At 33.7% G+C, this 22,350-nt stretch overlaps 3 protein-coding genes across 6 annotated transcripts; 2 read left to right on the forward strand and 1 right to left on the reverse strand.

Annotated features, from left to right (window-relative positions):
* Positions 1-2,553: 2,553 nt before the first annotated feature.
* On the forward strand, positions 2,554-3,410 carry LOC140775706 (agamous-like MADS-box protein AGL80). The gene is made up of 2 exons (XM_073119113.1): positions 2,554-2,868; positions 3,147-3,410. The coding sequence occupies exons 1-2, from the start codon at positions 2,554-2,556 to the stop codon at positions 3,408-3,410; spliced, it is 579 nt and encodes a 192-aa protein (XP_072975214.1).
* Positions 3,411-9,469: 6,059 nt separating this feature from the next.
* Positions 9,470-13,930, forward strand: LOC140776207 (guanosine deaminase-like). The gene is made up of 5 exons (XM_073119833.1): positions 9,470-9,742; positions 11,096-11,158; positions 11,385-11,575; positions 13,376-13,480; positions 13,570-13,930. The coding sequence occupies exons 1-5, from the start codon at positions 9,727-9,729 to the stop codon at positions 13,756-13,758; spliced, it is 564 nt and encodes a 187-aa protein (XP_072975934.1). The 5' UTR covers positions 9,470-9,726; the 3' UTR covers positions 13,759-13,930.
* Positions 13,931-14,011: 81 nt separating this feature from the next.
* On the reverse strand, positions 14,012-21,862 carry LOC140776205 (uncharacterized). Of its 4 annotated transcripts, XM_073119830.1 has the most exons (8): positions 20,369-21,862; positions 18,950-19,237; positions 16,284-18,143; positions 16,104-16,172; positions 15,034-15,335; positions 14,716-14,926; positions 14,447-14,551; positions 14,012-14,097 (listed from the first exon to the last, which is right to left on the reverse strand). In XM_073119830.1, the coding sequence occupies exon 1, from the start codon at positions 21,744-21,746 to the stop codon at positions 20,373-20,375; it is 1,374 nt and encodes a 457-aa protein (XP_072975931.1). In that variant the 5' UTR covers positions 21,747-21,862; the 3' UTR covers positions 14,012-14,097; positions 14,447-14,551; positions 14,716-14,926; positions 15,034-15,335; positions 16,104-16,172; positions 16,284-18,143; positions 18,950-19,237; positions 20,369-20,372. The 4 variants fall into 4 exon arrangements, with proteins under 4 accessions (XP_072975931.1, XP_072975933.1, XP_072975932.1 ...); XM_073119832.1 differs by having other exon boundaries at positions 14,716-15,335; positions 18,022-18,143; XM_073119831.1 differs by having other exon boundaries at positions 14,716-15,335; positions 16,469-18,143.
* Positions 21,863-22,350: the final 488 nt, after the last annotated feature.

Here is a 22,350-nt window from a genome sequence, read left to right on the forward strand (position 1 = left end):
TGGAAGAATTCCAATGCACTCTCTTACTGGAGGAAGCTAGGGAACTTATCTTTCCTATAGAAGAGGGTGAAAACAACTTAATGGAAAGGTCATTAAAGACACCCTAAATTTTATCTTTATTATCATTCACATTTTATCACATGAATATTTATCATTCGAATCCTATATTTTATTTCTAATACATCAACAAAATAGAAAATATTTCATTATTCTTTAAACTAAAAAATTAAAATACTTAAAATATCACTCATTGGACCTTAAATTCTGTCTCCTTTTATTTTCTAATTACTTATTAAAAACTTGCCAAGGAGTATTAAGGTTATTTTACATCTATATTTAATTTAGTTCATCTGTATGGTAATCGTCATCAGATAAACTAATATCAGGATGTCTTTGAGACACTAAAAATAGACTACAAGGGCCAAATAACAGAGAAGAGAAAGAGCTCTACCTCATTGAAAGAGAGGTATAACACTTCTTCTTTTTCACTGTGATTTAGTAAGAAATTTGATAGCCACATTGCTAATGGTGTATTATTTAAGATTGTATCTATGACCACATTGGGTTTATAAAAAAATTACCTAACTTATATTACGAAGAGCCTTATAATAATAATAAAGACTTTGGAAAAGGTGTTATGCTTAGCATTGTTAGATGACGAAAGAGGAACCTTTACTCATGTTTATAGAGTAATCCTTGTTAGTTAAACAAATTTCTATTTAACATCGTGCCTTTCACCTATTTGTGATTCATAAATTATATCTTTAATATCTTACAAATATTTGTAGAAAATATCTTATTAATAGTTATGTTGATTAAACTTAATTAAACTTCTAAGTTAAGTTAACTATACTAAAAAATATTTAAATTTCGTTATGCAAACTAAAATACCTCACTCAACCTAAATTACCCTACCCAATCTAAAATACATTACCAAGAGTTAGGAGGTTGGAGAAGAACTAACTTGCTCTCTCTTTGCTTTTAAATTTTGCATGAGCATCTTCAACCGTGTTTCAAAACTCCAAATTTGAAGTCAGCTACACAGTGGAGCTCTAAATTTGGAGCTCCATTTAAAAATTTGGAGCCTATCTCCAATACTATTTAATTTTTAGAAATATCAATTTTGCCCTACAAAAGTTTAATCCAAAAATTTAAATTCTATCTATATCATTTATTAAATAATATAATTAATTAAATTGAATATATAATTAGCTTTACTAATTAATTTTTAACAAAAATAGTACTATTAGAATGCTCTAATCGAGATCTTTAAAATGAGTATAATATTAAATTATTTTATTTTTATTTCACGTAATATAATTTTGATATTTTTAATTAAAAAATATTAATTTAAAATTATTTCTGAAACTATTAAATATTAGTCTTATTACAAAGATATCGATGAGAGTTTTCTAACCATATATTTTTTATTAAAAAATAATAACATCAAAAGGACTTATTAAATAATTTAAAATATAAATATAAATATAAATATTATATTAATTAAATAATAAATATAGAACCTAGAGTGTACAGGGCTCTTGGCTGTATATTTGAAGCCTTTGAAGATGCTCTAAAAAGAAAGATGAGTCACAATGGGCCTTAAAAAAGGAAAAGAGGAAAAAACATAAGATAGTGGCACTTTTAATATTTATTAAGAAAAATTCTCTATTAGTTGAAAAAGAAAAGGAGGAGAAAAAGAAGATAGTGGCACTTTTAATATTTATTAAAAAAAAATTCTCTATTAGTTATTGCTATAAAATTTTAGGTACAAGGGGAGTGCATCAATTAATGAGAAAATTGCAAGCCCAGCGAATACACTGCTAAGCTATTGGGTAATGTCACAAATCTTTGACTGAGATTTCTTACTGCATTTAAGAGTTTAATGGTATACACCACACCACACCTCTCTCCCTCTCCCAAAAAACTTGTACAAAATATTGTACCAAATATATTCCCCACTGTTATTTATATTACATTTTTCAGCTTTTTATGTTGATAAATTTGGGGGTTTTTTTTCAGTCCATTTTTCCCAAAAGATATAAGAAATGCTAAGCTTACTTATACTTTGACGAACTTTTATTATGCATTCCGGCACTTAGGGTTTTTTTTTTAAAAAAAATTTGTCGCCTTCTTTATTACAGCGTCTGTCTGCATAGCATTTCCAAAACTAAAGCTCCAATAATTAAATATCGTATGCTCTTAGATTCACTTTACTGTTTATAGATAACGACAAATGAATCCTAGTTTTAATTAAATTAAATTATGTCGAACCTAAGTGTTACATAATGTTGGATCTAAGTGATACATAAAAAGAAAAAAATATGTATATATTGTTGGCACATAGGGCAACACAACATAGGTTTTGGTAATTAAAAATATAAAGAAAAAAAAGTAAATCATACTGCTTTTGTTTGTGTTGGGTGTAACTGGGTACATCTAGCAAAATTTATTTTGCCAACTCATACTACTTTCTTCCCCTATAAATACCTTTGCCTAGTACCATAGTCTTCCCACAAGACATCAATCCCTTACAAATATAGGGCAAAAGCCATGGCTCGGAAGAGAGTGAAGCTAGCGTGGATCATGAATGACTCCACTCGTCGCCAGACGTTGAAGAAGCGCAAGATGGGGCTAATGAAGAAGGTGCGGGAGATTAGCATTCTTTGCGGTGTTAAGGCGTGTGCGATTGTCTATGGCCCCAATGATCTCCAGCCAGAGGTCTGGCCAACTCCTCCCAATGTGACCAAGCGCATGATCATGCGCTTCAAGAGCAAGCCGGAGTTCGAGCAAACTCGCAAGATGATGAACCAAGAGACTTTCCTCCAGCAACGTGTGGCCAAGATGACCGAACAGTTGCATCGCCTGGTTTTTTTAACTCACCATCTTCTTCGAAAGATTTATACTATTATATTTTGATATTTATATTTTAATTAATAGATTGATAGATATGATAAGAAGCATAAAGTTTTATTAATATTATTTATATTTATACTCAATTTGGATGAGGAGAATAGGAGAGAGAAAAAAAAAGGGCCAGGTTTAATCTATTTCCCTCCAATTATCTTTCTTTTTCTTTTTTTTCTTTCAAATCTAGATATTGTGTTCGGTTCTAATACCATGGTAAAGCGATGCTCTTGTGACAGGCTAAAGATATCCGCGAGGCAGAGATTCGTGCGCTCGTTCTGGAGGGACTCGCAGGAAGAGGATTTGAGGGGGTCGGACTGGAGGAGGCCACCGGCGTCATGTCATTGATCGACTCGAAGCTAAAGGAGATCGGGAAGAAGATAGAGGAGGAGAGGAAGAAGGTGGCTGAGCAGGAGAACTGGGTGATGGAGATGATGAGCCCATTGCCATTGCCATTACCAGAGGAAGGGCAGTCGACACTGTACATGGATCCTAATAAATGATGATAAGAGACTCTATTTGAATCATGCACGTTGATTGTAAGGTGCATGGAGTTTGGAGAAAGTGGTCATTTCGTCATTTCTATTTGCTGTTGTGTCTCATGTTATTATCTTCTGCTCCACCCAATGAGCATGAAGGTAGTGTCTTAACATATTTACATCATGATTAGGATGATGATATAATTTCCATTGCTTGATAATATATGATGGTTTGAATAATATTGTTTTTGTCTCTCTTTGTGACTGCCATTAAGCTAATTTTCTAATATTTGGATATTTTTATGGTTAATTAGCATAATAAAATTTAACAAGGTGCATGCAGGAGAAGCCTCATGCTCATTATCAATTAAAAAAAAAATCACTATATCTATAAAGATACACTTGAATTCATAAAGATAAAAATAGGGGCATCACTAGATAACACACACTATCTCTGTGACCTCATAGTTAATTATTTTTAATTGCTAGTTGGACATGAATCATTTCACAAATAGTTGCCTTATTTCAACTTTATCCATTAGTTTTTTAAATCTACAATTATTAGTATCTATGATTAATGTTGGATATATATTGAGTTAATTCATGGTCTATGATTAACATTCCTTGGACACTAATTATAATATCCAGAAGTGCATCCCCCAAATTTATGCTATTGGCATTGATCCAGACTCTATCCAAGCTCCTATGCAATTGTGATAAATTGGTATAATTTTTCTACTCCATAGTAATAAGGCACTAATCTAGACTTTTATTCAGTATCATGCCATATTTGGCCCTTGGCTCATATAATTTCTTTTATTGGATACACTCAAAAGTAGATTGAACATTCCTTTATTATTATTATTATTATTATTAACCAAGCGAGTTGTTCAAATTTCACTTCAATTTATATTATCTGCATAACTGAACTAATTTATAAAATATATTAACTATTCCTTTTATTATCTATTACACTATACTGTAAGAATATTTATCGTTCAACCTTTGTGAGCTAGGAGGCATATCAGTCTCCTTGGTTCTTTCAAGATGGAATGGATGGAGCCCTTGTGTCAACTATATATTATATTTTTATTGTGATAATAATTAAAAAAACAAAGTGTCAATTGTTCCATATTGATTGGTTTTTAAGTGTTTAAAATAAATTATAATGGAAACGGAAAGAACCCTAATGTCGTCAATGATAGATTCAGTGATCAGCTAGAAGGAGTGGGATATTGAGAATAGTAGATAGAATTTCATATCCTTTACTATCAGCAAGTTCTATGGATTAATTATAATATATTGGTCGAGAAAATTGAGTGTCCCTCCCTGTGATTATCACTAAGTTAATTTTTTGATATATGGATGGTTTTATAGTTAATTAGCACATTAAAATATCTCAATGTGCATGGAGATTATCAATAGTTTAGCATGTAGATTATAGACTTATGATCAATAAAAACAATCACTATATCATCAGAGATACACTGGAATCCATAAAGATAAAATAGTGGGCACCACAAGATACATATACTAGATGTAAGATAACCATAATACCCTCCAGTAAGGTTTTCTAGGTTAAAGTATTTTCAAAGTCAAATGATAATGGAATGTTCCCTATTCTCTTATTAACTGCTATTATTGTAAAATTAATCTAGGAATTTTTTGAGACAATTAAAGTAAAACACAGGAGTGGAATAATAAATACTCGGAGGGTAGAATGCAAACAATAATAAAATAAAAAAGGCTTGACGTTGAAAATAAATTTCTCCTATTTATATATTTGCTAAGCATGTTCTATATCACCGGTTTGGCATATTTCCTCAAAAGTCTTAATTATCTCATAAAAATTTAATTAAGAATTAATTACTAGATTATTTGATTACTCTTTTACCTCCGATAACAATGTAACCCCTCTCACTGAATATTTATGCTAGTGAACAACTACTTCGCATGTCAGACTCGAAATGAATAGGTAGCCCTCATCTCAACGAGAAGTGGATGATAAAGGATACCTAGTTGCAACTATTAGATGTCATAATTTTCATGTGTGATCATATTAATTAAAAACAAAGTGTCAACTGTTCAGATCATCTACATATGCCATGTTGATTGGCTTTCTAGTGTTTTAGATGATAATGCCACACAAGATATATGTACAATATTCTAGTCATAGACACCTACTTGTGTATGCCAATGATTAACATTAAAAAAATAAATAAATAAGGTCCGCAATGGAGAACTAACTACATGTCCAAAATGCACGCAATCCAAGGTCCACAATGCACCTACTTTGGAACGTTAGAGGAGTGCCTTCTAACACCATCCTACCATATGATGGTATATGTTTCATGGAAGGATCCCAATACGCCTCTCTCAACACTTTAATTTAAAAGTCGTTGAGATTCTTAGACAGTTGAGGAAGCTAAGGAACTTATTATTACGTTTCCTAAAGAAGAGGGTGACAACTAATTTATATCCTCTCATTAGATATAAAATAACATTAAAAATTATTTAGGAGCATTAAGGTTATTTTATATCTATAATTAAGAAAAATTATGTCAGGATGCCTTTGAGACACTAAAATCAAATTAACATGTTTTAAGTACAGTATTTTGATAATGGGCCCTTTTCATATGTACTAATTTGAACTAATATGTTGCATTTTAACATCCAATTAATTAAAAGAAGATTTCTAAGAGATAGAATTGAAAAAATTTAAAATTTAAAAGATAGAATTGGATTTTTAAAATTATACCTTGACTTATGTAATGAAGACTTTGGAATAAGGTTTTATCCTCAGGAAACTATCCACTTATGGGCCCCTTTGGTTGATTGCTGGCTAGATGAACAAAGAGAACCTTATGTGTGTAGTAGTAGTTGGAGTTATCCTAGAGATATTTGTAGTTAACACCCTGACATTTTTAATATTTAAAAAATCAAGTCCCAACTTCTTACCAAATATTTGTAGAAAATACCTCTAATTCTGTTGATTGAAATTAATTAGACTTTTAGATTAAATTAATTATACTAAAAAATAACGGTATTAATGTTAACCTAATTCAAAATATTATCTAAAAATACTTGGTAAAATATATCTCTTATATAAATTATATATATTTTATTATAAAAATATATCCATCTAGTATAAAAAAAAATGAACGCATTTAGTTTCAATAGTCCAATCTTACTTGTTAGAGTATTTTTTTTTTCGCAAATAACCTAACTTTAGACAAATATTATTTCATCCTTCAGATATTTTTTATTTTTTTGGTATCATTAGGGCCATTAAATATGCTCATTTTAATCTGTTGATTTTTATGAATACTGTATCAAAAACATCAATTAATAAAGAAATTATAAGAAAACTCTCAAAGTTTAGTAAAAATAAATTAAGTGATTTTGGCCACTCCTACAAGACTATATATAGATTAACACGAGATACAATCTAAAATCCTAAAATACCTGTAATCACTTTCTATGATTACTTTTCATAATCGACGGACTCATAGACACTTATATTAATCATTTAAGCATCCAAAAAATAAATAGAATCGATTTTCTTATACACTGAGAAATATAAACAAATGATAAAATTATTAATTTGAGAATTACTCACACTAACGCTCTGTATTATCATTATTTTTCATATACCTTTTCTAAATTTTTTTTTGTCACATAGCCTCTTAAATTATTAAACATATCTTAAATACTCTTTCTGTTATATTTTTTTATTTATAAATTATCACGTGTAAATCACACGATATCTATTTTGTATATTTATTCTTATATTATAGAGAGAGAGGAAGAAGAGAGGAATTTTAGTTTTGATAATTTAGAGAGGGATCTAAGAATTCGGAAAAAAGAAGAAGAAGAAGAAATCATCTTATTGTCCAATTCTATCACCTCATATTCCATTTCCTTGTCAAAGTTGAGTTCAATATTGATCTAATTACTGACTGACTCCTAATTTGTCCCAAATGTGAACACCAATCACCATCTCCATAGCCATCAATGAACGGCCACTAGTTCCTGTATACCATCTTTCTCCAACAGCAGCTAAGGATGGTGAACATTAGAAAACCATAAATAAAAGTCAAGAATTTTTTTTTAAGATATTGATAATATTTATTAGAAATAAATTTAGCTACTTTAACCGTCAGGCTACAACACTATATATAGACTAACAGGAGACCCAAAATCTTACTAATTTATTTGATATGAGACTAAGTCCTGAATTTAATTAGTTAGTTTTATTTCTTGGTCTTGATATAAAAAAATATAAAAAGTGTTTGGTTACTAAACCAATTTAAATGTCCTAAAATGAATAAAAATTTTCTAATTTCAAGACCCAAATGAAAGAATTTAATTTGGAGCAAATTTTGAGTAGATCACCTCATATTTCATTTTATAATCAAAATTGAATTCTAACACAAATTCAATTACCAACACAAAAATATATCTTAGGTGATATGGGTGAATCACCCATGATACCAACCTTTAATATATTCATAAAATCTTTTTCCTCTCCTCGTAATCTATCTACAAATCTTCTTTGTATTTGTGAGATTCTACATCCAGAATGTTTTTCCTTTCTAAAAACATAATCCTATTTATATTTGTTTTCCAATGGATGTGAATAACATTGAGATAATTATAAAATGAATAATTCAATTGTACAAACTAAAATGAATTTGATTCTCTCAAAAGCTAAGATTTGGGACTCGTAATCTTAGATTAGAGATAAGAGGTTAAAATGACATTTATAATATAGAATGAGTATATTTAATGGAATGGGAAAGTGATATTTGGTAAGAAAATTCCCTCTAATAAATATTTACTTTTTATGTACTTTCTCAATTAATTTGCTACAGGGGGAACAAAGTTATACAAATGAAAGTTTAGAAGATAATTTAATTTTAGGCATAACAAAAATTCTAGGTAAGGCATAATAAGGTCCATAAGTTCCATCATTTCTTTTTCATCCAGCATCAAAACGAGAAATGATTCACATTTCATTTAACCACTAGTAATTTCTTGATTCCCATTCTTTTCTTTCTCACATTGGATGTCTACAAATCCTGACGTATAAAGTTGTTAGCTTTATTCAAATTTTTTATTTATTTTCTTTTTTCTTAAAAAAAGAGAAAAAGCTAGATTCAGCGGTCCCTAACATCCGGTAGAGATTAAGGCATCTGTCAAAATAAAGTTACACAGCTCAGAGGTTATCGGACCGACACCCCTCCCGTGCTTGGCCTTCGAATCGACCGCCCTGTTACTCTCTCTTTCCGAACTTGTAATAAACGACTGTTTGTAAAAGAGCTGAGCAAAGCATTGCACTCTGGCCCGCTATATATTTTTTATTTTTTTTAAAAGATAAAAAAGAAAAAGAGAGATTTATTGGATTAGGACAGGTGCAAGTATGCACCAATTGGGTATTTGGGGCATCTCCTTCTCCACCTCGTTCCATCAGAGTGCCACGTAGATTATCTCTATCTGTGGGTCCCTTCCAACTACCCATTAGGGAATAGGGAGGGCCAGGGACTCCTCCTCGACAAAGAATTGGAGGCCAAGTGTTTGTGGCCAATCTCTTTTTGGATCTACATCCCCAAAAAGAATCACTCTCGCGCACACATTATTATTAATTATAATCAGAATAATATATTGAGAATAGAGCTGTTTTACAAATCACCACCTGCCTCTCAACCTAATTTGAAAAACCTCCACAAATTTTACATAAATTGGGGAAAAAAAAATTCTTCCTCTTTATATAATTCTTTATACTAAACTATTAAATAAGACCGGTAGATTTTTTTAAATCCAATTTAATATAATTCACTTGAATTACTAAAATTAAATGTAACAAATAAAATACTCAAAATACTCTTCTCTCTAATTAGTTTGTCTAATAAATATAAAAATATATTTTAGTAATTTGGTATTATTTGGACATAAGTACATAGACAAACACTCACAGGGAGAATAATTGAAAGATAGGGTCTTTTCTGCAAAAGACGAAACGTAGGGGGGTTATTTGCAAAACATCTCCCATAAAACAGTAGAGAAGTACAGGTTCGCTTCCTTCCTTCCGGTCCATCTCTTTTTACGCTAATTGCCTCTCCGTGTTCGTGAGTCGAGTAATAAAGAAAGATTACAAGGCCCTCTTCTTCTTCTTCTTCTTCTTCTTCTTCTTCTTCTTCTACTCTCCAGTCTTCTCTATATATACCTCGTTATCTCCGTTCCCTTCATCACTAGCCTTCGCGGCTTCTTGCAGTCTCTTTCTTCTTCTCTCCAATAAGGCCCCAAGGAAGCGGAGGAAGCCCATCTCAGGATTCTCTCCATGGAAGAAGCGCAGGGTATGGCCCTCTCAGTGTCTTTCTTCAATATTCTTTTATTCTGGGTCTCGGGTATTGGTGCTTTTCTCTAATTACATTGTGGCTTTTCTCCCCTTACTTGTAATTGATTTTGGTCTTGAAGATTTTGTTGAAAGCTTCCGTCTTTCGGATTTTAGTAGTGGATTTCCATCATGGGTCGTCGTTGACTTTGTTCAATTTGTTGATATCTTTGTTACTTACGCCATATTGTTGTTCTGGAATTATAAAACTTTCGGTTTGTATTCCTGAGATCGCGTTTTGATTTCTCTTTTAGTCTTCTCGTTTTTTAGTAGATCCTCGCGTCTAATGCTTATGATGAACAATTTGTTCGATTTGGGCAGATTCGACTTCCAAGGTAGGTTTTTAGATGAAGTAGCAGTAGTTTTTCCTATTTTGGTGGAGAATTTGGTGGATGATACTCTTTTGTGACAAAATATCGTTCGAAGACCACTCTGTTTGAAACGAAAGCATGAGGGTTGTTGTACCTGCTTATTCTTTTATTAAGCATTTTTCACATTCACCTTTTCATAAATTTTTATTCAGATACGTCGTTCAACTACTTGGGAAAAAAAAAAAAAAATAGAGGTCTATGTTGTAGATAGGTGAGGTTTCTAATATTGCCAATGTGTCGGCAATCAACAACCATTACATGCTTTTACATTTCAATATATGGTTTTCTTATCTGTTGTATTGTTGGCATTTTGAGGTAAAAATGTAAAAGTGGTGGTTGATTCCTTTTTTGGCATTTTTTCCTCATGTGGGAAGTGTTTCTTTTTTTCATGTCCTCTCATGATCCTTCATGGGGAGTTTCATCTTTAAGGTCTATGGACTCTGAAATTCGTGCTTATGTCTCATCCCCTCGTTCTTTTTCCTCCTGTTTTATCCTGATGAATTATTTTGTATCCAATAGTTATTTCTCTAAGATAATAGAAGTCATTTTAAAGTTGTTTCATTGTTATTGTGGTGCTTCGAATCTTCATATATAATCTGGTGAAATTTGATCATCTAAGTGTATCTCAGTGAGCTTTATATCTAGATATGTCTTCATTGAATCCTACTCGACAAGAGCTCTCGTGCTACTTATGTAAAATTTACAAATTTGTAACAAAGTTATGTTTAATCTTTTGAATTATTAGTATGCATAGCGTCCATAGTGTTTTTATATATTCTCCATTTAACTGCAGAAAGCTGTCTAGTCTACTTCTCCAGTTTTCTGTCTTCCTTTTATTTATCAACAGTGTAGGATTAGGGGATATACTATGAGAAAGGAAATGGACTGTACTGAACATAAGTTGGCTTTTATGGCTTATATTTCCTTCTATTGTTTTATCCCAGTTTTGGAATGCAAGGAAGGGACAATCTCTGTCGCTTCTCCATTAATCACTGGTCATCATGAAGGTATTACTTGCACTTTCCAGATTTATTCATTCTTAGATGGTGTTTCGTTATCATATAAGTTTTAATTAAGATGCAGGTGTAATTTGTTTGATCAATTTCCTCTTTAGCTATGCTCTCTGTAGCGTGAATCTATGTTTATATCTGTTGAGTACAGCATTCGTTTCCGATTTTGAAAGAAATGTTCTTATTCCAGTTTCCTTACAAAAGTTGGTGATTCTTTAAACAGCTGTGCAAGACAGGGATCACAAGTTCTTGTCAAAAGCTGTTGAAGAAGCATATCACGGAGTTGATTGTGGTCATGGAGGCCCATTTGGTGCAGTTGTTGTTCGTGATGACGAAATAGTTGTCAGTTGTCACAACATGGTTTTGAAGAACACAGATCCTACTGCCCATGCTGAAGTGACTGCAGTAAGAGAGGTAATTCCTAGAAAGCTAGACTTACTGAGTGGTGCTTAATCAGCTTCTGATATTCTCTAGCAAGCTAGGGTTAATGGGTTATTCAATATGATGTTTATGATTTCAAGCTCCAATCTGGGTATATTTTCTTGATCTTTTGTCCTACTTTAGACCATGGATCTATGTTCTCTCCACTTTTCTGTCTTTGAGTATCTTCTCTGGTGCTTTTCAGATTGATGTTTGATGTACTTTGCATCATTTATACCTATCTAAACATCTGTGTAGTGGTCTAAAGATTTGATATCTAAAGAATTGATTGGGCTGAACAACTAACACATTTTGGATGATTCATTGAGTAGTTTCGACTTCAATATTCCTGGTTATTTAATCTTCACTGCTCTGTAAATTGGTGCACTGTGCACTTCATTAATGAACTATCAAGAAATATTTTCCTGACCGATCATTTGACAGCAGAAATATTTAGGAAGGTTTGTTACAAAGAATTGTATACAGTTTCTATGGTATGGTACAATTTTGTATAAGGTATAGATTTGCTTTCCAAATATCTCAAGTGAGATTTTCTTATCGCTAAATAAAGATGTTAATTCTTATAAGAGTTCCTTAGTTGGCATATACTCAACGTGAAATGAGGATTATGAAATATGTAGAAAATATGTCCACTGACTGATTGGAGATTCTAGGGTTGAACACTGGTAAACGAGTACTATTGAGATTTTTGCACTCTTTTTAATAGAGATGCCTCTTTAACTTATTTGACATGTGAAGCCACAGTTACTGAATTAGAACATAGAGAGTAGCAAGGACCTTCTCATTTAAAGTAGCAGTTAGACTTAGTACCCCTCAGAGTTCTAGAAGAAAATGATAACTCGTTTTCTGATTGAAGATAAATTTGTAGTTCATTCCTTGCAGATCTTGAGGGATTAGACTTTGAAATCTATAGATTGACTGATATGGCTGCAGGTTTTTCCATGAACTGAGACACAAAGGCTAATCTAATTAGGGAATGGACTGCCTCTAACATCTGCTATGTGAAAGTCTTGGATTTAGTCATGATCTTGCCATGGTTTCAGCCACAAGTTAGTTTTAAACTTGTTCACTCTAGCCTAGTTCTAAGCCAAGCACAATAGACCCAAACCTGATCCAAGTCTGCCAATCATTCAGACTGGACTTGGCTACTGACTCTCCTCTCCGGTTGAGAGATTTGTGTGGGTTGTACAAGAAATTCTTACATATTCATCTTTGTAGGCTGAATATGAGTCCAACTGTTCTTGTTACATGTTCTGAAGCAGTTCTGTTAGGATGGGCTATTAGGACATTTGGAGCAGCCCCTCCCTAATGGAAGTCCTGGTTTGTGATCAGTCATTTCATCGGTTTTCCAAATTTTACTGCAAGGCCCCAAGAGAGCCAAATGTTATTTTGCCAAGGTTCTTGCAGAATGCTTTAGAGCTAACAATCTGTCTCACGATCTATGGGTAATTTGGGAAGTTTTCTATTTGTGATTCTTCATTTGAAATGTAAATTCATCCTAGTTCTTGGGAAGGTTGTATGGTAAGACTGGGTGAACTTAAGATGGCTGATGGTTATTTTTTGAAAAATGATTACCATTTTCTAATTGTCCTCTATGCCTTTGGAATGCATTCTACCTTAAAATTAGTATGTTGGTCGGCATGCAAGTTATGCAGGTAGGACTCGACTATATATTCACATAATCCAAAAAAATTCTATGTTATGTTATTTTTTGTGGGAATTTTTCTTACATCATATGGTGGTCTGGTCTCATAACTGAGTAATCCTTGTCAGGCTTGCAAGAAGCTTGGAAAGATAGAGCTATCCGATTGTGAAATATATGCTTCCTGTGAGCCTTGCCCGATGTGCTTTGGTGCAATTCATCTATCCCGAATTAAGGTTCAGCTCTAACCTTTTTCTGTTTCTGGTGATATACAAATATAAAGCAATTATTAAGGTAACTCTGTTTTTGCTCTTCTATGATCCAGAGGCTGGTATATGGAGCCAAGGCAGAAGCTGCAATAGCTATTGGATTTGATGATTTCATAGCCGATGCACTAAGAGGCACTGGATTCTACCAGAAGGCCCACCTTGAGATCAAGAGAGCTGATGGTAATGAAGCCATTCTTGCTGAGAAAGTCTTCGAAAATACCAAAGCAAAGTTTTCGATGTACTGATGCTGGCAAAGATTCTGATGTACTGATGCTCCAGGTGTAGAGCAATCCTGGATGAACTTTATTTGCTTTTTGTGTATAATGTTCTAGACTGCTATCATACAATAATGGCCGTCTTCCCTTGTAATGACAGTATGATTCTGAAAGCCAGAATTATTATGTGGATTTACTCAAATTTATTTGACAATGAAATGCTGGAGCTCTAGAAGTATAAATTCCATGAGAACAGACGGGTGCGGAGGAGAGTGGGGGCGATCGAGACATTGTCGAATGCCGCCATCTAGGTATCAACAATGGCATCAATATATTCATCACCTCCTCTATCGATGATGCCCTCTGCCTCTGCATTTGGAGGATTTCAAGAAGACGATTCAAGTGGGCGATCTCCATATTTTTATTTTATCTTTTAAAAAAAACCCTACCTTTGTTTACTAATCACAAGTTGCTAATAGACTTCAATATATAATATATAGTTTGGATAACTAGATTAGCCCTCTGTTTCACTATGTATGTATGGTATTTCGATAAAAAAAATTATCAGATATTAATCCTAATATTAATGAAAAATTAAATCACGAGTAAGGAGTGTACACAGTGATCAACAGAAGAGAGAAGAAAATGTTCAGATGTAATTATGTATAGACTCCACAATATTATAGAATTGGTATACAAATGGAAATTGAAATCTTACGGCATCTATGGCGATGAACTTGAAACTTTACATTCTTTGTCATTTAGATGGACTATCGACAGCACCTTTAATGGATGAAATATAATCTTAAATGTCTGCTACTCACTGCAAGATGCAAAAAGAGAAGAATCATTATCGATAAGCTGCGGAAGAAATATTTATATAATGAATACCAGAGTAAATGAAAATTTCGATATGCATATAGGATCTTTAACAGATAATCAAGCCCATATGAAGTAAAGGAAACTAAAAATTACAATATTTCATACTGATATTTTCAATAAGAGAATGGCCTTGGCAGCATCTCGCACAGCATTTACAAACTCGTCACGGTATCATCAGCAGCTTCAACTCCCATAAATGATTTGAGACATTAGAAATGAAGATATTTCTATTATTATCTTTTCCACTGAGGTTCTTAAATGACACCAATTATTCTAACATTCTGATGTTTGCTTCCAAAAGCATTTGCAATGGATTCTACAAATGCAGGATCATGAAGGTCAGAGTGTTGAATAATCCAAACGATGATATGTAGAGAGAAATTACAAGAGCAGTATGGGCATGAAAATGATACACGCACTCACATTGCAGTATGGGCATGAAAATGATACACGCACTCACATTGCATCAATCTGAAGATAAAAAAAAAATGGATAGTCTTATCTGTTCATCAATTGGCTTGCCAACCATTGACAGAACATCGATGCAGCACCAGTCACCGAAAACAAAGAAAGAATCGCCAGAAAACAAAGCATTATGAACTCAGCAACGCCTTCAATTGAAACCTATCTTTTGTCCCTATCAGATTTTCTTTAGCAACATGAACCCCAGTTTGATGAATCTTTGTCCCAACACCATATGACAGATGGAACAACCTAGATAGCACCTGCAAATCATCGGTGGAGTGTGGCATTGTATATATGTAAGATAAGATCTGGTAAAATTTACACAAGATCTGATGCTTACAATTGAAATGAGGAAGATAAGTAAAGCTTTGCCAAAATTTTAGAAAATTATAAGAAGAATACTTGAGAATTGCACTAATAGGACAACACCTTGATGATTTCTTCTTTTTTTTTTCTGTAAAAACTATGACAAAATTGCAAGCAACTAATGCCTAACCTGTTCTTATAAAAAGAATGCCTAGCCTGATTCTTTTCAATCACATTTACATGGAAATACAATCAATTCTTGATATTCCTAATTTACACTTTTCTATAACTAATGGAACTTAACATCAAACAATTATGAATTTTTTTCACAGAAATGTAAGTACCTCAAGGTATAAGTTGGTAGGAACTTTTTCCTCTGTTAACAACTAGACAACTACTAAACTACAGAATGAATTGGTTGATCATAAAATGAGTATTAAACATATGATTATGATGGCATAGGTAAGAGCTATAAGCAGAAGCTAAGTAGGTGAGGCTTTAGCAAGCCCTTGTTTGCTTTGAGTTTAAAGGGGGTCCCTGAACTTGGTCAGGGAACCCTAGCCAACCACAACGCTCTCAAAGAAGTGGGACATGAGAGGCGTAATGTTAACTCCTTTGCAAAGAAGGGAGGAATATCAGAAACATTGCCAAAGGGGAATTCCTCATTGTATTTTTGCAATAATTAGAACAGGCAGTGATAATATCACATGGTTGTAACTTACTGTTGAAGTTTTGCAATCAGCGCATCCAAATCCCAAATTTACATTGGGAGCATCTGGGTCAATGTTCACCTATTCATTTGCAAACAGAAATTAAATAAGACATTATTCACTGCTCCTACATTAAGAAAAATCTCAGCATAATTAGTACTCCAGACTATATGATTCATAATATACTTATACCTCCAAAATATCGTCCACATCATATTCTGTAAAAGGGACTGAAGACTACCAGATTCAAGGGCTTGCCTTCTTTTTGCATACATACTATCTCTTTGTTTATTCAATACCTCATCATACTCGAATCACTGCTTTCTCATTTTAAATTTAAAAGAGTAATTCTCAACTTTACGACATTCATCTAGTACCTTTGTAAGCATTTGGTATTTAATTGAGAGGTCTTCAACTCTGAAATCCAGCATCAAACGCTGCACTTCTTATGGGTAAATGACACATTTTGCTATAAAGAGTGGCATATGAGTAGCTTAGGGAAAAACAAAAACAAAATAAATAATCAGTCTAGCAGATCTAGCTCATCAAAAGCTTGCTTTGTGAAGCTTATTACGAATGTTGGAGGCAACATTTTCAAGCACATAAATGTCAACTCTGAAGCACAGTTTTATGATAAAAATCAATAACTGCTGGCAGTGAGATGTAAAGAAAACAAGAACCATATGTGTTAGACATATAAAGATATAATATCAGATAATACAACAAACATGATGTGTCGTGAACTAGATACTTGTTAGGGTTGGAATCAGGAAAATAGATAGCATATAATGTAAGGAGTAGATTGGGCCTAGTTTCCTTGAACAAAATTTCTTCTGTTCCTATTCAAATATTTGTTCAAATTTTGTCACAGAAACACCATGTAACAACGAGGAATCATGATAAACCAACCAAAAAAATAACTGATAAAAAAACTAGGAATCTTTAAGAAGATACCCCTAATTTTGCTGTTTTTCACCAAAAGAATTTCAACCCTATCAATTTACAGAGTAGCACAGTTAATGAAACATTATCATCTTTAAAGCAAAGAAGTAACAAACTTTAACCCTTTTATTGAAGAATGCTTGCTTTGCTGTCCTGGTGGCGCCTGAATACATACCACCTCAAAAATCAGTACATCAGCAGAAGCATATTCTAAGAACTAGGGATATAATGATGATGGAACTTTGAAAGCTTTTTTACAATTTTATATAAAACAAAAGGTTATGTGCAAAAGCATTATCTCCTCTCTATTTTCTTGGTGATACATCCGAAAAAGTCTTTTGGGTGTCTCATGTGATACCAAGCTTGTCATCCGTATAAGATAGTTTGATATAGCCAAGGAACAACCCAAATGACAAAAGTAGATCTTATATAACAATATCAACCTACTGGTGAAATCAAGTCTACATCATATATATATATATGACAGCATAAAATTAACAAACAGGAATAAGTTGACTGTGAAGCTGTGGACATCCGACAGAACATATTGACAAGTCAGATGGACAAGGTAGAGAATTTGCATTATAAACCACTGTATAGACATAGAGTGCATAATGCACTCAGAGGGAAATTTTTGTGCAAACATACATCAAATGATTATATATAATTGATGATGATGTTGAGTGAAAGCATGTTTACTCTAATATATCGAGTTACACAGAGAACTTTTCTAAGCTAAAGATAATATTTCAATCTGAACATTTGTCACTAGAGCAGATCCTCCAAGACAAAAAGGATAAATCACAGCATAACAGTAAAAGGGAAGAGTGTTTCCAGACAATGTGACGGGAGCGATGACGAATAAAATCTTTAGATATGCATCTTCATTCAGAACTAATTGTATGTAATTTAGTTACTGACTGAGAAGAAATTGCAGATACCAATGGAGTAACTTGAGTAAATGAATAATTGCAATATTTGGCTTTACCTGACTGTCAATCTTACAAGGTTCATGGCGTAAATTTGTGAAACCATCATGTGGACAAACAGAACATTCTTTCCTCCTCTGTGTATGCTTTATATTCTTCAACTATCTTGGCGAATGCATCCCTTAGAATAATGTCATGGAAAAACACATGTTGGAACTTGAAACCTTTACCAGTAAGAATGTCATGAAAAAACACAAAGTAAATCTCCATAAAGCATAGTAAAAGTTATAAAACGAATAAACATCCATCATAGGTCACACATCCTAACAAAGAGCCAGGAAAACAAATACTACTAGTTCAGGATAATGTCTTATCTGCAGTTTTACTTTATTACAGAAAGAAAACAGAAGACTGTACTTCAAAATGACAATCTTAAGAATTTTACTTCAAAAAAGTTAATGACCTTAATGCTAATTTATTAATAATATGACTCTGCAAGAATGCACATAAAACATAATCAAAGTAAAGCACAACGGAAATCCTTCCAAGTACAAAAGACATTATAAACCAATTTCATGGCCTTTTTCATCAAATACAAAGAAAAGTTAGGTTTCTTGACAGAAAAAAGACATATTTCAATAAACCAGTCATAAAGATTATTCCAGAAATACGCAGTAAGACTGGATCTATTTTATCAAATTCAATACTAATATATCTTCATTCACAATTCTACCTTCCAAGTTTTCATTGGTAGACATTTTTCAACAGATACAAAGACCCCTTCTATTGGCTTGACAATTCTGTGGCATATATATCATCATAGAACCAGCATAAATACAGTTATGGAGCTATGGCAGCATCAATGGTGGTTGTAATACATAGATGACCATGAAGATTTAATGACGACTAAATGGTGTACGATCTAAAGTAAGTAACATGGCATAAGCATCTCATGCTACTTCAAACTACACATAAATTCAGCATTACCTCCAAGAATAATAGCTGTACCATGTCCAGCTATACTAGTTGCAATTGTCACTGTGCTCAGGCATCCATTCTGTGCTACAATTCTTATTATCTTTCCACATTCTCCGTTTTTGCATTTAAGACCTAGAAGGATAACAATTGCATAGGACTTTAAACTATCAACACTTGCAGATGTCATTACTTCTAGACTAGACTTTCCTCTCAGTTCATTCTTTTCTTTCGGACAAGTCAAACTTGCCTCTTTCCATCACTTTGCCTATGGCGCAATGAACAGAACTTGCTTTGACTCTGTTTTGATATGAGAAAACAACATTCATAAGATCAGGAAAGCAATGTGAAGGGCATGGACAGTTGCTAGAAACAATTAAATCTAATGCTGCATTGTATAATCAAAATTTAAATGGATCATAGGAAAATTTAAACATAAGCAACAGACATAGTTTAATGTTTTGACCATTTCAAGGAATTTCATGAATATGGCAATAGATCAGGAAAGCAATGTGAATGGCATGGACAGTTGCTAAAAACAGTTAAATCTAATGCTGCATTGTAGAATCAAATTTAAATTGACCATAGGAAAATTTAAACATAAACGACAGACATAATTTCATGCTTTGACCATTTCAAGGAATTCCGTAAGTATAGCAATATCTTTACTAAACAAGATGCAAGAAACCTCGGAGGAAATAAATAATGCACCACTGCTTATCATAATAGGAGCATTATACATCAGTATGCATAAGAAATCAAATCTTAGAAGACTTATTAATGATTGAAACACTTGCCTTGTAATCAATCTATAAAGTAATCTTCCAATTTGGCATTAATCAGAAATTTTAACATGGTAATATTATTCAATTTTCTATGTTGCAGTTCATTTACCCAACAATTATAGAAAAAAAGTAAGCATACAACAGTTTCTGCAATTTTGAGACTGACTGACAACACAAGAAATCACAAAACTTGTGATGCAACTTCTTTGTTTCCCAAGTCTAAATAGATATTAAGGGTTCTTCCTCATGCAACTATTATTGAAACTATTATTGAACAACGTTTCACATATTTCTACTTTGATTAAGCTTAATCTCAAAAAACAGAAAAGCAATTTAATTAGGATATTTTCATTGCTTGACATTTAACTGAAACACATAAGATAGGTTCCTCAACATGCCAGCAAAGATTCTGTTTCATGGAAGTTTATATCATTTAATGAATTTATTGTGATCAAAGAAATTGCACATAAACAACAGCGTGGAGCACCAAGAAAGTGGGTGGTGTAAAACATCAGTCAGTGAAATCAATCACTATATATATTCAATGTAAACCATATATATATGTAAACCCAGCCCTGTACAGCTGCATAATAACAAAATTGCATCTTGAGGCTAATAACAGAATAAAACCCCAAAATATACATACAATGCTATGCGAAAAATGGAGGAGATGCCATAGGTGCTGTTTCCTGAACTACATTCCCAGCCATGTTAAACCCAGTCATATCGGTGAATTCATCCAATGTGTAAGCATCGACATCTTGAAACATGTAATGCAAGGAAGAACAATCGAACATCTCTGCATCACATATATAATTGCCCACGTCCCCTGCACCAAAGCCTGATTGCATGTCAAAACATCGGAGGGCTTCTTGGTGCACCATCACCTGCTGGTCGTAGGCTAACTTTGTCTCCTGATCACTGTCACCAACAGAGCCGTCGAACTTTTCTTGGGACCGCGTTGCAACAGTCACTGGCGGGATCAACACTGTGCCTGCACTCTCAGTTGATGGCTCACAGTCAAGATATTGGTCAACTTCTGCAAGCATGTGAAGGATTTCCTCGACATCGTCCTGGACCCAGTCCTGGAACATGCCTGATGATGAAGGAGCATCCGATGTATGCTCACTGGACTGGATCAGGGTATCCTGAGATGGCATCAGCGTGGAGGGCATTTTGTCAAACACATCGAGGGAAACCTCTTCTTCTTGAGCACGTTTGCGTGATCTGCTGCTCTGGATCAGGCTATCCTGAGACGGCATCAGCATGGAGGGCATGTTATCAAACACATCGACGGAAACCTCTTCTTCTTGAGCACGCTTGCGTGATCTGCGGCTCTTCTGGGCTTTTGCGCTCATCTTAATGAGACACAAAACCCATTGAGGCGGAGGACGAGGAGAAGAAGAAGAAGAAGAAGAAGACGAGGAGTCCACCGCCGAGCTAGATGTCTTCCTCTTCTTCTGCCGATTACGAGAGCCGGCTGGTTCGCAGAGTTGGTATTCGTGCATGACGAACCCACTGCTGCAGTCGTATCCGGTGAGATGGAACGACAACATGCTCTTCTTCCACCGCACGGTCTCGCCGGAGTCAAGGATGAGCGTCTCCTCCTTGCCGGTAGAATCCTTCTTCCACCTCCCACTCTCCATCGTCCGACTGGTCCGCGACGAGCCCAATTGTTTCCGCTCGAAGACGAAGTAGGCCTCCTCCCGTCCTGCAAGAAGCTCCCACGGCGGCATGGAGGAGACCTCGGCGACGGTGACGAAATCGGAGGCCATCGGTTGGCCGGCGACCCACGGGCACAGGTAATCGGCGATGAGCTCCTCCTCTGTCGGAATAAAGTGGGTACCGACAATGTCATCATCGTATTCCTCTCCTCCCCTTTGCTCCATCTCCATCTCCATCTCCATCGATGTTGCCTTCCCACCTTCGACTCGTTTGTTCTCGGAGATTTGAAAGTGTAATAGGATTAGGATTGTTGGAAGGATTTTATTATTTGAATCCGGTTTAGATGGATATCTTGGCATATCTACTGGTTTCTATTATTTGAATCCGGTTTAGATGGATATCTACTTGGCATATCTACTGGTTTCTATTATTTGAATCCGGTTTAGATGGATATCTTGGCATATCTACTGGTTTCTATTATTTGAATCCGGTTTAGATGGATATCTTGGCATATCTACTGGTTTCTTGGGGTTTTTTTTTTTAACGTTATAAAAGGGATTTTGCATGATTCTTATTCCAAACTCTTCACTATCTTTATTACATAACTGCCATTGAAATCATTGCAGAAAATAATAAATACCATTCCCAAATACATGAAATTATATATAGTGTATCAGATTAAATTACAGTTTACTCTGTGTGTTTTAACCTAATTTTAATTTTAATCTTATATTCTTTAAATTTGAGCACTTTAACTCTCACTTGTTTCGTACCAAATTACAAGCATCAATAATTTTCGTCATAAATAAAATATAAATTAACCAAAGATTAAGAAGAAAAATGAAAACTTAATTGTGTCTCACTATTAGATATGAGCCTTTTTAACCAATTCAGTACTATCATATTAAGTGTTTTAAGTTTAAACGATATAAGGTAAATTAAAATCAAACTGCAATTATTTTA

The sequence above is a fragment of the Typha angustifolia genome, chromosome 14, assembly GCF_048772165.1.
Source record: "Typha angustifolia cultivar Huaian chromosome 14, ASM4877216v1, whole genome shotgun sequence".
In the NCBI taxonomy this organism is placed as follows: Eukaryota; Viridiplantae; Streptophyta; class Magnoliopsida; order Poales; family Typhaceae; genus Typha; species Typha angustifolia.